The sequence below is a fragment of the Oryctolagus cuniculus genome, chromosome 10 (genome assembly GCF_051225735.1).
Source record: "Oryctolagus cuniculus isolate XC-2025 breed Fujian yellow rabbit chromosome 10, ASM5122573v1, whole genome shotgun sequence".
Taxonomy (NCBI): domain Eukaryota; kingdom Metazoa; phylum Chordata; class Mammalia; order Lagomorpha; family Leporidae; genus Oryctolagus; species Oryctolagus cuniculus.
The window spans coordinates 103,496,852-103,509,288 of record NC_142876.1 but is presented as its reverse complement, the minus strand read 5'-3'; the positions used below and the strand labels follow the sequence as shown (position 1 = coordinate 103,509,288).

General features: G+C 45.7%; 1 protein-coding gene across 2 annotated transcripts in view; it reads right to left on the bottom strand.

Moving 5' to 3' along the window:
* Window positions 1-1,402: 1,402 nt before the first annotated feature.
* Window positions 1,403-12,437, bottom strand: part of LRRC2 (leucine rich repeat containing 2) — a 28,798-nt gene continuing 17,763 nt past the window's right edge. For both annotated transcript variants that reach the window (XM_002713304.6, XM_089306413.1), the window contains exons 6-9: window positions 8,332-8,477; window positions 6,771-6,926; window positions 4,546-4,682; window positions 1,403-3,621 (exon numbers count right to left, since the gene is read on the bottom strand). In XM_002713304.6, the coding sequence (XP_002713350.1) occupies window positions 3,572-3,621; window positions 4,546-4,682; window positions 6,771-6,926; window positions 8,332-8,477 (489 nt within the window). In that variant the 3' untranslated portion in view covers window positions 1,403-3,571. The remainder of the gene's footprint in view (window positions 3,622-4,545; window positions 4,683-6,770; window positions 6,927-8,331; window positions 8,478-12,437) is intronic.

The window sequence follows — 12,437 nt, the reverse complement described above, 5'->3', positions numbered from 1 at the left end:
TTTTAGAATTAAGTTTATACGAGCCTAATAAAACAAATGATTAAGAGTGACTTTCATTTCTATGATACATAGTGGAGGAAAAGGAATTTTCTGTTCCTTGAATGCTTTGTAGAGCCTAGACTACAACGCAGTCCACACAACCTAGTGCCAGTTTTTATGGTTTTCTTGAAGAAGCAGAGGATTGTTCAGACATTAACTCTTCTCCAATAAGTTCTAGAACTTTAGGAAGCTGTTCTTTGTCTCCAGGTTTTCAAATTCATTGTTAGAGAGTCTCCAAAGTAGAAAGACAGGTTGCAAGTCACTCATACAGTAGAGCCAGTATGAAAACTATCTTAAAAATTCCAACAAAGCAATAGAGAAGAGATAGGAGGAAAAGTCTGATCAAAAGCTTTCCAAAAGGGGTTCAAGAAAAGCTCCGTGTCAATCAGCATTGCAAAAGGACGCTCCGTCTCCACTGTAGTCAGGGAAGCCTGAGCCTCGCGCGCGCCCCCAGAAAGGCTGAGTGCGGAAGGAGGACCAGACTGAGTGCTGGCGAGGGCGAGGAGCGAGGGAAAGGCCCGCACGCGGCTGAGGAGGTGGGGACGGCAGCCCCACTCTGACACTGGTGTGTCTGCACAAGGGCCCGGCTGCGCGTGCCCACAGCTCCCTACGCCTAACGGGCAGCAGCGAAGCGGCCACGCCTTAACCACTGCACCCACAGAAGGGCACTGACGGCAGCACGCACGCCACAGAAGGCACAGGGTTGAGGAGGAATCCGTGATGGCCGTGTGGAACAGCGTAGGGGAGCTCACCTGGGTGCCTGGGAGCAAAAGACGACTCCCAGGAACACAGAGTTTGATTCCATTTGTCACACTGCTAAACCTTGGCTTATTTCAGAGAGACGCAGGGACGAAGAGGAACATCCTTCCTAGGAAAGAGAGAGACGGCCAAGGAAAACCTGGACTGAGAGGTACCCCAAGTTCATTACCATCAGACCTGCCCTTTGGTCCTCACTGTGTCTTGGACACCAGCCACTTCTTCAGCACTCTGGCATAAGCTTTATCTGTTCCTTCATCTCTGAAAACTGCCAAGTCACATACAACACACATTAAACACGTTTACGTGCTTTTCTCTTGTTATCTGTCTTCTGTGATGGGCGCCTCAGTCACGAACCTAGTAGTGGGTGGGAAAAGAAATCTGTTCTCCCTAAACTTCCAGTGTAAAACAACAGGTAATAAACACATTTGCAGAACCAGGATGTTTCTCTTCTAAGAAGAATATTCTAAGAATATTCTTCCACTCATATTAATGTTCATAGATAATGTTCTATGTAAATAACTTTTGTAAAGTATGTATTAATCTGTAAACATCATCTAAATTTTCAAATAGGATATTTCCACAAAGATGAACATTCTGTAGAATCTTTTGTATTTTTATATTAATATGAATAAGTTTAATAGTGTCTCTACAAACATGTTCAAATATATTTGTATGTAATACATTACATATGTAATACATATATGTATAATATATTTTCACTTTTTTATGTATGACATGAAGACAAGGCTTTTACATACGATTGCTTTTACTGAAATAAAATGTACATAAATTACAGACAGTCTATTTGTGTGAAAGTTTCCCCTTCCCCCTTTCAAATATAGTTTCCATTTGGCTACCTATAACATGGACCTTGGCATGAAATCAAAGTCCAGAATCAACCAAGGAGTACAACTCATAATCTAAATTGCATTTTTAAGTCTTAAAATAAACCTACAGTTCACTTAAGGTTCAGTTAAAGTGACCGATTTCTCGTCGCTCTAGGTTCCTCTGTTGACCTGCTTCTCAGCGAAGCAGTGCCCTAGAGCTGTCCCTCGGGGTTTCAGACGCCTCTGCCTGCCTCACACCTGCAGCACTTAAACCTCTGAGCCCAGGGCTGAGCCCTCAGAGACAAAACAGTGTCACTGTGACCCTTTCTAAACGTGAGCCCTGAAGACCGACCTGCTCTTAAGATGAAAGAAAATTAAAATCCCCATTTCAAACACCAGCTTAACGTCCCCAAACCCCGACTGGCTAGATCCCATGTGGCTACTCAGACCCCATCATGCATGAAATTTAATTCTTGAGTCACACCAGTCACTGCTCAGAGCTCAAGAAGCTCGCATGCCTGGCAGTTACTGCACTGCACAATGCAGGTCCAGCGTCTCCTTCACTGCAGAGAGCTCTACTGGTTGGCACTGGGCTGGACCACAGAGGAGAATCCGCACACCTTTACACGAATTTACATATATCCCCCTACTTAGTCACAGAAGCTACTCCTCTAAGCTTATCTTGAAAACAGTAAGCCACCATTTGCAACGATGGCATCCCATATACCAGCACTGGTTTGAGTCCCAGCTGCTCCACTTCCCGTCCAACTCCCTGCTAATGGCCTGGGAAAGCAGTGGAAGATGGCCCTAGTGCTTGGGCCCCTGCACCTGCGTGTGAGACCCTGATGGAGTTTCTGGCTCCTGGCTTCGGCTTGGCCCAGCCCCAGCAGCTGAAGCCATTTCGAGTGTGAACTAGTGGATAGAAGATCTTTATCTCTCCCTCTCTCTCTCTGTCACTCTACCTTTAAAAAAATAGATAAATCTGTAAAAAAAAAAAGACCCTAAGCCACTAAGCCACGTCCTGTTTTTGAGTGTTTTAGCACAACAGAATAGTATAAAAATAGAGACTTTGTACAAATTCCACACATCCTGTGATGCAATGTAGGCGTCAAAGACTTGTAATGAACCCCTCCCTTGCCAATCTAAAACAGCCACGAGGCCCCCTTTGGCCCGTAGCATCTTTGCTAGGGTCACAGACTCTGGTGGTGCCCACAGGGGAGCCTTGCTGGGGTCTCCCTGTCAGTGTGAAGTCATCCCCCTTGTCACACAGGGCCACCTTTGGGGAGAGAGCCCTAAGGACACTGTCTTTACTCTGAGGTGGGGTCTGGGATGGCAAGATGACCATCCAGGCATGCTATCCCACACTTCCCACAGTCAGCCAGGCCCATGCCTGCTCAACTAGGGCCACCTACACTCCACGTGACGCCAGTTCTACCTGCAAGGCCCAGATGATAACTGAAGTCTCTCCCAAGAGCCAACATTTCCCAAACGATCATTTAAAACATATGGAAATAGCCATTTGTACAATTATTTCTCAGAGAAATAATGCATTAAAATTGTTTCAAAATTACAATGTTTCATCTGACTATTCCAACATAAATGCTCTTCTCACAGCACTTTTATCCCTTGCTTCCTAAAAAACAACACATTCCAGTTCAGAATTTGGTCTTTAAGTTATAAATCTTAAAAATATATTTTCTAAAATATTGAATGTGCATTATTTGGAAACATGAATATGCAAATGAGTCTATAAACATCAACATATAAATCAATTATCGATTTTCCAGCTCATGGAGAGATTCATCCATCTGAAACTTGACAGCTGTGACAGCAGTTTCTAGACTTTGTCTTTAAACACAAGCCAGTAGTGCTGAACGGCATCACCCAGACTCGAAGATTTGAAACTCCACAGGGTGCGAGATTCTGCAGTCTTCTCATGGGTGATGTCAAAGCTGAAGGCTGAAAGATACCTTGGTGGTATAGCTGGGAACAGATTCTGCAACAGAATGAACAAATATATCCAGTCATTCATCATTTCATCAGGACGTGTAGCTACAAGCTACGGCCTATGTCAGTACACAAATCATTGTGTGGTAAATGCAAATTAATGTATGGTTATAAATGAGTCATTACCATCAAGTCAACCATTACAAACACAGAGGCAAGCTTCAGCAATGTTTAGATCTAAGACAGGATCATTAATTCTCATTCTTCCGCAATCTTTCCAACCAGCTCACACCGCTGTATCAAGATCTTGGAAGCTATGCAACCTACAGCTGATAAAGTACGAAGAGACGGTCAAGAACCTGGGAGTGCAGGCAGCAGGGAGGCAGTGGGAAGGACTTCGGTTTAGCTGAGAAGCCTGGGCAAATCCTAAGTAAGCAGGATCCTCCTAAGTAAACCTCTCAGCCTCGCTCCTGGCACTGGGTACTGCCCCTCCCTGTCCCTTCACAGCCAACGGTTCTCAAAAAAAAAAAAAGTTCTCAAAAAACCCAAACTAAATGGGCCTACTCACTGATCTGTAGATGTTCCTTGTTTTATATGAGATTATGTTTCCAAAAGTTGAATTTAAATGGAATTTTGAAATGGAATCTAATTTTCCCATTAACTTAGAATACTATTTTGTTGATATGCTTTAGTTTAAAAAAAAAAAAAAAAAACTCATGCCCAGTAACACAATTTCAACTTTTTAAAATTCATTTTCCCAACCTCTCGGCCAAATAATTGATGATACAGCAAGCATTCAAGTGTACCAGGAAAATTTGATATTTGAAGGAAATGTGTCATTTCTGCTTTTTTGGAGAGTGAATGGACAAATAATTTACAGAGTAACCTGCCCCCCTAACCAGTTCCCTTTTGTTGCATAAGTGAGTGGAATTCTCCATACTGTGTTAAATAATTTCAAATACGAGTTACCCACCTCTTTCTTTCAGATCTTCAATATAAGCTTTCATAAATTCCTTATCAAAATGCTGGCGATCCCGTTCGGTCTCCAGCACTTCATCACCTTCTTGACATTGGGTCTTTTCAATAGGATTGTCCATCAGGCTTACATACCTGTTTAAGAAAGTACAGAAAACACCACATTTTCACCTGGGCATTTTTAATTGCAAAATTCCTCACCTAAGAAGTCAACCTTTCAGGGCCAGCACTGGGGCAGAGCAGGTTAAGCCACCGTGTACAACACTGACATCCCAAATGCGCACTAGTTCGAGTCCTGGCTGCCCTGTTTCCAATCTAACTCCCTCTAATGTGCCTAGGAAAGCAGTGGAACATGGCCCAAGCGTGTGGGTCCCTGCACCCATGTGGGAGACCAAGACAGTCAGTCCCTCCACGGTGGTTTTACCCAGCAACTGCTGACAAGCAGATGCTATGCAGAGAAAAGTCGGCCCTTGCTAAAGCAGCCTCCTGGGAAGATTCCAGAGAGACCCCACACTGCTAATGAAGTACCACCTTGACAGTAGACTCCATTTTGGAGCACTTGAGACTCCATTCTGGGAAGGCGCCCCCCGCGCCGTGAGACTCTGGTCTCAAACTATGATCTAGAACAGTTGGACAATAGCAGTTCACTACATCACTCATGGCGGAGCATAGAAACCCCCTAGCATGATCGCTCAAGCTTGGAAGTGGATAGGCTGCACGTGGGTTAATGATAAAAATCTAATTTGTCTATGTCCTACATATGATTAAAACCAATACCTGGATTAATGTCAAGATTATAATTGGAATTGTTAAGATTGTAACTGGTATTGTCAAGATTATAATTGATACTAGTTTCGCATAGGTTTTAGGTCAGCTTGACCCCAGTAACCATGTATTCCCCCTGTTCCTAGCAACCATGAATTCCCCTCCCGATTTTGTGGTTTTTGCCTTTACAAACCCTGTTGCTTTGGGCTTTAGGGTCGAGAGTTCTTTAGGGCATGAGCCCACTCTCCACCGCTGGCAATAAAGGACCATCAAATTTTATCAATGTGTGGTGCTCCTTTGTTTACACTCGCTCAGGTACAACACTGCAAACAGCCCCAAATGCTCTCAAGGTAGAGGCGATGGGAGAAGCCCCAAAGCCCCATATTCTGGCAGGATGTGCTGTGGGGAGCAATCCGGACTAGACTGAGTTACTGGAATTAGGACTTATTCTGTGCATCTGCTCTCCCACAATATGGCGCTGGGAGAGAAGTAAACAGCTTCCGCACAGCTGCCTCCAGTTCAGCTAATAAACTGTAGGACTTGCTCCTGATTGGAGGAGAGCAGCGTACTCGGCGTGTGGGCAGCCGAGTTAGGATTGGCGGAGGAGGACTATAAAGGAGGAGAGAGACGGCATGCACCAGGAACATCTATGGGGAACATCTAAGGGAACCCGTGCAGCCCCCGAGAAGAGCCGGCCGGCGGTGTGCCGCTCCCCTGCGGAAGTGGGGAATGCGGCCAGGGGGAACTGCCCTTCCACGGAGGTGGAAGGGATAGTAGCCAACCCGGGAAGAACCAGCAGCAAACCCGGGGAGGGCCGAGCAGACGAAAGAACAGCGCAGGGTCTTGTGTTGCTCCTCCACGAAGACGGGGAGTGACATAATGGTGCCGTGACTCGGATATGAAGCCTAGGCAGGGTCCTGTGTCGTTCCTCTACAAAGAGGGGGAGCGACAATGTGCTACCAGGGAGCCAGCACCCGCTGCCTGGGAGCTATTTTAGGGGAGACTAGAGCTGGAGCTTTTCAATGTCACTCGCCTGGCAGAGAAAAGTGATCTCATTTCTCATGCAGATTGGCGGCTGTCTGTGCCACATTGCCATGAGTGGATTTTCTAAGCATGGAGCAGTTCACAGGTGCATTTAAGAAATCCGAGGGAAGGGAGAGGGTTCACTTAGTAACAGTGGGCCCACCAGGCCAGCAGCCGTGGGACTGCTCGAGAACACATAGGGGCCCAGGCATGCGCCTGCTACGCAGGCCACCAGTGGGCAGCTGCCGTCCACAAGTCCTCCAAGCTTCAGCGCCCATGCCATTGGCCCCAAACTTCAAAATCCCCTAAAGAGTTGCCAGAATGTCCATGAACTTCGACCAGGTTCTCAGGGCGCAAGAATCACGTGATCTGGTTATGAGACAGGTGCCTCGCTCCTGACCGGTGCCAGACTGGGTCTCCGCCGGGTCTACTCACTTTAATGGTGTGGACGAGTCACAAAGAGCAGTTGGAACCTCCACCAAATGGTCCCCACTGACGACTATCAAGGCGAGCTTCTTTAGGTTAAGCAAGGCGTACGGGAGATAGGTCAGCTTGTTTTTATACAAGAGAAAGCTCTGCAGTTCTTCCAGCCTAAGAAGAGGAACAGGGTCAAAACACAAAGATGGCTTCACGCTGAGAAAACCAACACGAATCACGAGTGGCTTCTCACGGGAGAGTCCTGCTCAGTCAGTAGGCAATGACCTTGATGACAACAAACTTTCTTACTTTATTTTAAATAAATGCAGGCCGGGTGATGCCATTTTTTGTTTTGTTTCGTTTTTAGCTTTTAATGACTTCACTGAGAGTCAAAGACATACGTAACAGCAGAACCAGCAAACTGCACAGCAGCGGCCGTGAGGAGGAGACGCCCTCCCTCGCGTCTCTGGCATTTCGGAGTTGCAATGAGACTAATCAACTGTTGGCACCATATTCCCTTCTGTGTTTTGGGAGCACAGTGATTCTTTACCTATTATGTTTTCCCACTTGAAAACACAGAGAAAACTGCACAGTGAAAAGGAAATGAGCGAAATGTTCCGCTTTCCACTGTAGCCTAATTCGTGACCCCTTCCTGCAGGCTTTGCTAATGGCCATTTGCAAAATGCCTAATCCCACAAACATTGCGTAGTTTCCTGATGGTTAAATTAAAATAATTCCCACTTACTCTCATAAACCCAGAAAGCATGGACAAACGCCACACTACTGGGGTAGAGGAGCGCCGTACGACGCGGTATTCAGGCCTAAGCCACGCTGACCTCTGTGTCTCAACAGCTTTACTTGCACTCTTTTTTTTTTTTTTTTTTTTTTTTTTTTTTTTTTTGACAGGCAGAGTGGACAGTGAGAGAAAGAGACAGAGAGAAAGGTCTTCCTTTGCCATTGGTTCACCCTCCCTTGATCAAGAAAATGGTGGATTCCAGAAAGTCAGAGATTGTGTTTTGTTGACCACTTTAAACCCAGCCCACTCTCCAGGCCTGTCATCCAAGAACCTAATTCTCCTAACACTGGTAGGATGATTGAATAAGTCAACCAGTCATGCGTGATTCAGTATAACTGGTTTTAAAATTAAATAGCAACAATGACATAGTTCAAAACCTTACTAACCATATCAGTTTTCTTGATAAACAGCACAAGTGTGTGATCAATCACTAAATGGAACTGATATTCCAAGCAGAAAGTGATAGGTTTCTATCTTACATGTAATAAATATATTTTTCTGCTTCTGCAGGATAAAGGAAAGTTAATAGAGCCATTCTGGCAGAGTATGAAGCAAATTCATTCATGGAAACAATGAAGACAGGTACGAGTTGCATAGAGACATGTACAGTGTCTGTGGGATGCAGCTTGGAGACGGTCTTATTCTGTAAATCCTTGGAAACAATCAACTCTGGAGAATTAGTTGCTTTCCAAGAACTGTCCCTTGATTATGGGACAATGTGAACCGTGTGTAAGGCACCAGTGACGTATCCATACCCCTCACCTTCAGAACGCAGGTAGCTACCTGTCTATGTCTTGTGGCAGGTCATTCAGGTTGTTGTTGCTGATATCAAACCACTGCAAATTAGCCATCCGCAGGACACAGATCGGGACGCTGGAAAACTTGTTGGCGGAGATATCTACAAAGGTAACTCGCTTCAAATTACTTAACTAGAAAGAAAACAACAGAGTATTCTAAGAGTGGAAATTAGATTCAACGAATCATCTTAGATGGAGGTTTTCTCCCCCAAGGCATTTCTACGAGTGCTCATCTGTGCAAACCCAGGTCAGCAGCCAATGCAACTGGCAGTGATGCTGGGTGTCATTCGCCAGCTGTTGGGTGTCATTCCCAGGCTGTCTGCCCACTGTGGCTGCTCCTGAAGTTGTATCTTCACAAACAGGCAAAGCAATTTTAGGTAGCAAGAACAATGTGAAAAACGTATTCAATTTGCAGTGCTGCATAGCACAGAGAACAAATGGCTCAACTGCCCAACATCGTGGTCGGGTCAGCAAAGACCGCACATAATGGACTCTGCATTGAGTTCCTGAGGCTCCTGGACAGGCGGAACAGCAGGGGTGGAGACTCTGGGTAGAAGAACAGCATGCAAAGTCACAGGGAAGAGCGGGAGCGTTAAGAGTAGAATGACTTGGAAGAGACCGCATGAACCAGTTGTGGTGAATCTTAAGGAGGCTCACATTTGAGTCAGTAAAGTGATATGTCAAAGGATCAGAACTCTCTACTGCTTTCTCTTATGGCCATTATCCTTTTTAACATAGTCCCTGAACAGTGTGGGGAATTATAATCTTATTTACAATGCAAATATATGAATATGAAATAGAGCAGAAAAAAGTGTCTAATATTTGGACTTGACTATAGAACCTTAGCAGTGACCATGAAACACAGAGAGAGTGACCTTTTAGTGATCTGGTTTGAGAGTCCATGAATAAAATCTGTGCTATCAAAAGGCATTTCCAAAATGGTTATGAAGTGTGGAGTCAATTGCACCAACAGGCAGCCTACTGAAATGCAGACAAATGCGGAGGCAGTCGGCTCACACTACAGTCTGGCTTGCTCTAAATCCCATTCCATGTTGCCAGGTTTGCTTTACTGAGACACAGGCCAAATTCATCCAGTAGGCACGTGCTAATTTGCCCTTGTTTGGAATTTGCAAAAATGAATATGAAGACAGTAACGTGACAGGGAACAGTTAGCCAAGAGAGATGTCTTGGATGCCTACAGTTCAGTCCCACCTTTCTGACTGTGTTGCCAGAGTTATCAGATCAGCAGAAAAATGAAGAGTGAATTACCATTCGCCTCCCTTCTTTCTGCCTTTTACAATAAATGCAGAAAATTCATTTCAGACTGTAAAATAACTGAAGATATTTAAAAGAAGTAACTTAGAGTTATATAAAAAGTAGAATAAGGAAAATCACATAAACATTAAATCAGTAAAGAGAGAAATTACTTTCATCCACAATAGTTCCTTAGAAATGTAGAAATAGTGAAACAGGTTGTATGAAAGCATTACTTGTGGGGAGCAACTCGGACTAGACTAAGTTACTGGAATTAAGACTTATTCTATGCATCTGCTCTCCCACGATATGGCGCTGAGAAGGGAGAAACAGCTTCTACACAGCTGCCTCCAGTTCAACCAATAAACTGTAGGACCTGCTCCTGATTGGAGGAGAGCAGCGTACTCGGCGTGTGGGTAGCAGAGTTGGGATTGGCGGAAAAGGACTATAAAGGAGGAGAGAGACAACATGCACCAGGAACATCTATCTGAAGGAACACCTGTGCAGCCCCCGAGAGAGCCGGCCGGCGGTGTGCCGCTCCCCCTGCGGAAGTGGGGAATGTGGCAGGGGGAACCGCCCTTCCACGGAGGTGGAAGGGACGGTAGCCAGCCCAGGAAGAACCAGCAGCAAACCCGGGGAGGGCCGAGCAGACGAAAGAACAACGCAGGGTCCTGTGTCGTTCCTCCACGAAGAGGGGGAGCGACAATTACTGTAAAACATTTCTAAGAAAAATTAAAGATTTACATAAATGGAGAAACATTTTATGTTCATTGATTGGGAAGCTTTTTCTTGATTTTATTTGAAAGCCAGAAAGGAGGGGGGGTATCTTCCATCTACTAGTTCACTCCCCCAAAATACCTACAACAGCCTGGACTAGGGCAGGACAAAGCCAGGAGCCCAGAGTTCCATCCAGATCTCTCACATGGGTGGCAGGGACCCAGGTACCTGAGCCCTCACCTGCTGTGTCCCGGGTGTGCATTAGCAGGGAGCTGGATGGGAAGTGGAGGAGCTGGGACTTGAAGCAGGCACCAGGAAACAGGATGTAGGCTTCCCAAGCAGCAACTTAGCTAACTGCTGCACCAAATGCCAACCCTGGAAAACTTATTATTACTAAGGTGAAATTCTCCCCAAAATGCAATTGGTAAATTGAATGAAATTCCTATTGAAATTTCAGCTTATTTTTATTTTTTAAAAATTGTCAGGTTAATCCTAATATGTACATGGAAATCCAAAAGATGTAGAATAGCTAAAATAATGTTGAAAAAGGAGGACAAAGCTGGAGAACTTACATTGTGTCAATTTCAAAGCTTATTATTAAGTCATGGTAATCAAGACTTAACACAAAGAGAGACAAACAGAGCAATGGAACAGAACTGAGATTCCAAAAATAAATCCTTACATTTATGGTCAACTGGTTTTTCCATCAACGTTGCCAAGATAATTCAATTGGGAAAGAACAATCTTTTCAATAAAAATTACTGAGAAAATTGTATATCCACATCCAACAAAACCAAAACCATGAACCTAGACCCTTCCCTCACTCTGCACATGCTACAATATGAATGAAGAGTCTCAAAAACATGCTAGCCGGTGCCGCGGCTCACTAGGCTAATCCTCCGCCTTACAGCGCCGGCACACCGGGTTCTAGTCCCAGTCGGGGCGCCGGATTCTGTCCCGGTTGCCCCTCTTCCAGGCCAGCTCTCTGCTGTGGCCCGGGAGTGCAGTGGAGGATGGCCCAAGTGCTTGGGCCCTGCACCCCATGGGAGATCAGGAAAAGCACCTGGCTCCTGGCTCCTGCCATCGGATCAGCGCGGTGCGCCGGCTGCAGCGCGCTGGCCGCGGCGGCCATTGGAGGGTGAACCAACGGCAAAGGAAGACCTTTCTCTCTCTCTCTGTCTCTCTCTCTCACTGACCACTCTGCCTGTCAAAAAAAAAAAAAAATGCTAAATTTGGGAAGCCAGAAGACCATTGTCTGATTCTATTCATACGAAATCTCCAGAGAGTCATGCGATAGAGACATGTGGTTTCCAGGTGCAGGGAGAAGGGGCAGGGATTAGCAACAAGCTGGCGAAAGGGAATTATTGAATGGATGGAGAAATATCCTAAAACACAGTTACACTAGACTGCATACTTACAATGGGTGAATTTTATGGTACATAGGTTACACCTTAATAAAGGGGGGGATAGAGAAGATGACAAAAAGACCAGCAGGGAGACTGCTGACCCAGTCCGGGTGGCAGACAGCACCGGCTTGGGGCAAGGTGGTCGTGGAAAGGCAATGAGCGGTGGTCAGATGCAGAACAACTCCGAAGAGCATGCCCAGTAGGATGTGTGTACAGATGGGATGTGGGCACCGGGGCAAGAGAGGTCAAGGATGAGTTCATTCCATTCCAGCCCAAACATGCGGGTGAAGACTGGGCAGACTGGGGGGTGGGCAGCCCTGTGCAGGCCATCGTGGCCTGGGCTGAGCACCACTGTGCGGCACTTCCTGGGAGGAGACGGGCGCTACAGCCGCTTCCCCGCATGCAGGGAGTTCAGGAAAGGGGAAGAACACCCCTCTGGGCCCTCGCCAGCAGCGACTGTTTCTAGCCCGTCGGCTGCCAGCGGCTTTGTGTGGCGCTTCTCTCCCTGCGGCACAAGTTTGCTGAATTTCATTTGGCAATAAAAATGTTTCACTTTTATCGGCTGTGTATAATCAGAAAATATTTACAATCATTTGTCCATGAATCAATGCCAAGAAACTACAGAACATTTTTAAATTAAAAGAGTTCTCAAGGCCTAACTGCAACACTACTTGAGTCATTGGGAAGTTCTGAGTATATAAAAACTTCTCATCTC